Source organism: Octodon degus, unplaced genomic scaffold (assembly GCF_000260255.1).
Source record: "Octodon degus isolate 3935 unplaced genomic scaffold, OctDeg1.0 scaffold00164, whole genome shotgun sequence".
Classification (NCBI taxonomy): Eukaryota; Metazoa; Chordata; class Mammalia; order Rodentia; family Octodontidae; genus Octodon; species Octodon degus.
Window position 1 is genome coordinate 816103 of NW_004524740.1, and position 4511 is coordinate 820613.

The window sequence follows — 4511 nt, forward strand, 5'->3', positions numbered from 1 at the left end:
GCCCTTGTGACCCCTCCTTCTGTCTTTTTGACTTGGCATCTCAGGTGCTGCCATTTTCACAGAATTAGTTGTGAAGGCAGTTGGAGATCAGTGGCTGGGTTGAGGGCTTTCTTTCGTCAGACTGATGTGTCAAGGAAGAATAGATCTCCTGAAAGTTATGTAACACGCTGAGCCTGTGCAGTCTTGCCTTTGCCCTGTCCCAGAGCACGGTTAATCCCTGGAGTACACAGGCTCTTTACTAGTAATCAACAAGCTGTGCATTTCTGCTGAAGGTTTAATGTGGAACATGGGCATCTGGAGAGGTGTAAGGATGGGACATGCTCTGGTCTGTAGGTTTGATCCCAACTTAGTAGCTGACTGCTCTCAGGCAAGCTTTTTAAAGGTGTTTTCAGCAGTTTCCTTGTATGTCACATGTGGATAATCAGAGCATATATGATATGCAGTGATGCTGTGAATACTGCATAGTGCACAGAAACCTTGGCTGTCAGGCCTGGTTCAGAATAAGTCTTCAGAGACTGTTGGTCTTTCTTCTCAGGAAAGCTTAATTTGTGAAAATGCATGCATATGTATGATAAAGTGCCTTGTTTTGGTGTTTCTTCAGTTGGCAGATTTCATATTTATATTCTTTTTTAATACTTTGCTTCTTTATCCGTCTATGAAGGGTATGTCACCAATGGTAAGCCTAGTGTGACTGGAATGACACTCATTCTCTTTCCCCCTTGCTTTCCTTTCCTACTTGGAGCCCTGTCACTCCCCCGCAGCCCTTTCAGTCAGTGAGCAAGATTTCTCAGGAAAACAAAAAAGAATAGGCAGAAGTCCAAGGTTTACTTGAGAATATAAAAAATGATTTTTATTATGAATACAGTAAAAGGTCCCTAAAAACTCAGTGAGCATCTGCTGATGGATTTGGTTGTATCCTGGATTGAGGACCCCAGTCTTTCAGCATAACTATCATTGCTCACTGTATGCATGACTGGGAAGGGAACCAGGAATAAGAGGATGTCCTTTCGCCTCTCAGAGGAAACATCAGGAGGTTAAATAACATGATGTAAAATTTTAATTGCTTAATTAAATTAAGAAAGGCTTCAGAGTGTGGTTGACGGAGGGGGAGGGACCAATGGGAGAGACAGCCTATGGGGCTGCAGTTACATCCTCTTGGCCGTCCATCTTCCAGAATGTCTCACGGGTTCCTGCTGGACCATTCAAAGAACTCGCCTCCAGGTCCCTGATGTAGTCCTGGACCCAGGAGTCTCGGGGATTGGCACATATAGATGTGCCTTTTTTGATGAGGAAGCTACAGAGGGGATAGAAGTATACAGATAGTGAGTGAGGGCATCTTTATACCATCTGTGGCCCCTTATAATTCACACTCAGTGCAGCTCAAAATGAATCCATTTTGTCGAGAAAGCATCCCCTCAGATCTCAGGCCTCCCAGGCCTTCCCTGGGTGAGTTGTGGAAGCCACTTTCTTCCTGCTTGTCTCGTTCTCTCCTCTCTACCCTCTGGTTTCTGGAAGGTCCTCCCTGACTCTCTGTAGCCCCCAGATAAAGTCAAGAAAGAGCCCTGCAGCCTCCTTCTGTGTCCCATACTCACAGAAGTCCTGCAAAGGGCTTCTTAGCCAGGAGCGGGCACACCTGTGAACTGCTTCATCGACTCCTGCAGGGCTGCACCTCCCTGTTCTCTGTCTGCCTAGGGCAAGGACAAGAACTGGCACTTACATGACACCATCTGTAGAGCACATGCTGCTGGTCCTAAAATAGGCTACCACAAGTTTTCGGGGGATCGGACGGGAGGTGAAGGAGATGCAGCAGGCAGGCAGGTTCTGAATCTTAACTGAGTGAGGAAACAAAGATAACAGGAGTTGGTCAAAACAGGCAGGCAGGAGCAGGCCAGGGAAAGGTGGGGAGACCGCAGAGCTCAAGAGGCTTAGGGGAAAGACAATCAGAAATAATTTGATTTTTTGTTTCTCATTAATTTTTTGTTTTTCTATTTTGGCTCTTAACTTACTGTACAGGAAATGAAGCTCTCTAAGTAACCTACTTCCTTCTCCTAACTTTCTTTGATGGGAATTTCTTTTTCCCAATCTTTTAAATCATAAGATAGCTGAGAAAAGTAGGAACATTACTTCTAAATTATTACCCAAGAGGTTGAATTTTTAGGTATGTGGAGGCAATTCTAAAACTTAACCAGCACCAATGGGAACTACATACATAGTCCTGCATTCTGCCTCATGGTAATAGCCCAGTAAATTAGACTTCAAAGTTCTCCTCTAAAACATAGGATAAAACCTCCCCCAATTCCTGTCTTAAAACTGGCCCTTTTGATAGACTCATTTGAACTCTCTCAATGGAAACAACTGCGTCATACTGAAACTGAGTTCAACACTCTCTGGGTTCATGTGGCAGCTCTCAGCTGCAACACTCAGGGGATATGGTCTAACTCTTGGCCAGGGGGCAACAGGTAAAGGAAAGGGGACAATAGAATTACCTTTTTCAGAAGAGCAGAGCATCATTGTGCAGAGGAAGACCACAAGGGCAACCGTGAGGGCCTTCATGACGCTGGGCAGGCAGAAGGAGTGTGGGCAGGGCTGAGTTGGGGCTTTAGGATCACTTCTGCTAGCCTCCTAGGATCTGAGCTAGCTCTTTCCTTTTATGTGCAGCCCCAGGCAAGAGGATATAGAAGTTGATGTGCATAAGCAAGAAATTTTTTAAGTGCAGTACTGTCACATCAGTTGCACAACCCAGGGTTGCTCGTGGATTCTAGAGTTAGGATACACACAAGAGTGAGTCAGGGGCTTATCTGATTGGAATGCATTTGGGGAAGTTGTTTCTCCTGACAGATGAACGGGAGTTGGGCACACCTAAAAATTTTGCAGAGCTGTTTCCTCTGCACATGACAGATGTCTTTCTGAAGTCAGTGGTCACAGCCTCCTTTGGTAGAGCAGTGTACTTTGATGGCCTTTGGATCAGTGTGTGTCAGTGAGTCTGCACATGTCCCTCTATGTTGCCCAGGTTGGCCTCAAACTCCTGAATACACATGGTCATCCTGTCTCAGGCACCTGAGTAATTGAGGCTGGAAGGCATGCCCCATGGCACCTGGCTTCACAATTGTTCTTAATTTTAGCCAGGCATGGTAGCACAATCCTGTGGTTCTAGTATTCAGGAGGCTGAGGCAAGAGAATCATCATGAATTTGAGGCTGTCCTGGGCCACACAATGAATTCAAGTCTAACTTAAACTACATAGTGAGACCCTCTCCAAGAAACTGCAATTGTTCTTCATTTTAATATAGTCAAATACATTGACTTAAGCATAGGGCTAGGAGTTCTGTAATCCAATGAGAAATCTTTTCTTTATTCTAAGGTAATAAAGAAATCTTTCTCCATTAAATTCTGGAGACTTTATTGCTTCAGCATTGCTACTTAAATTTACAACCCATCTAGTTGGTTTTCATGTTTGATATGAAGAAGGATTCAAGATTCGGCTTTTGTCATATCAACATGTGTCAATCTCAGTAGCATCTTCTATTGGCCAAACGATTGTATTAGGTTTCTTTACACTCACTAATAAGAACTTAGGGAACTGGCTCATGTTATCATGAGGGCTGACGTCTTTCTGGGGCTTAAGTTATGCCCTGTCTTTTAATAGGCAACTGTGAAGGATTGGAGTGGGTGCTGGAGATGCCCAGAGAGACTCAGTGCACTGAATCTCTGAGATCGTGTCATGCTCTGAGTAATACATTGTGGGGTATGTTGGATCCTCACAAGGTTCAGCATATCCAGGAATATAATTGCCCACTTTTGGTGGCTGATTGTGTGGAAATGTTTTGTCAGTGAGAGGAGGTGAGATGTGAGTGTGAAAGCCATGGAAAAATCTATTAGGACTTTCTCCCACAGAGCTGATCTGTAGTGCTGTGCTGCTGCCTCTCTGACCACATGAGGTGACGTACATGGTAACGTCCCATTGTCCTTGGCAGCACAAGTCAGATGTCAGTCACATGGGGGGTGAAAAAAACCCATGACATCATGTACATTAGTATTTCTAGGAAAAAACAAGAGCCGATTGTGGGAAGTGAAGAGTTGGCGTCTGGGCTACAGGCATAACAAGAATGGTGAGGTCAGACTTTTAATCGTGGTTTGGTTCATCAGACAGTCAGAGCTCCTCACCATATTCAGTTGTTGGGTTTAACACCAGGCTGAAGAGGTGAATGTGCACTGAATAGAGTGCATCCATGTAGATCAGGAGCTCAGTGTGTCCTTATTTTTTTGATCCAGGAAGCCCATGGCTAGGAAAACACTCTGTGAAAATACACCTCTTCATGGAAGAAATTTTTTTTTCAAAATTTTATTGATAAACAGATAGCAATGAGACAGTTTCAAATCAAATCGGAAGTACACTTTCAACAAATAATACACTGCATATATTCTTCTTACTGGTTAATTGCTGTACAAGATGTGGACTTGAGACCCTATTTACAAACACCATTAGAACAAATCATTCTATTCATTAAGAGA

The 4511-nt window shown here is 44.0% G+C and overlaps 1 protein-coding gene across 1 annotated transcript; it reads right to left on the bottom strand.

Moving 5' to 3' along the window:
• Positions 1 to 856: 856 nt before the first annotated feature.
• LOC111813109 (C-C motif chemokine 3-like) lies at positions 857 to 2668 on the bottom strand. The gene is made up of 3 exons (XM_023703105.1): positions 2487 to 2668; positions 1718 to 1832; positions 857 to 1294 (listed from the first exon to the last, which is right to left on the bottom strand). The coding sequence occupies exons 1-3, from the start codon at positions 2551 to 2553 to the stop codon at positions 1132 to 1134; spliced, it is 345 nt and encodes a 114-aa protein (XP_023558873.1). The 5' UTR covers positions 2554 to 2668; the 3' UTR covers positions 857 to 1131.
• Between the last annotated feature and the right edge of the window lie 1843 nt (positions 2669 to 4511).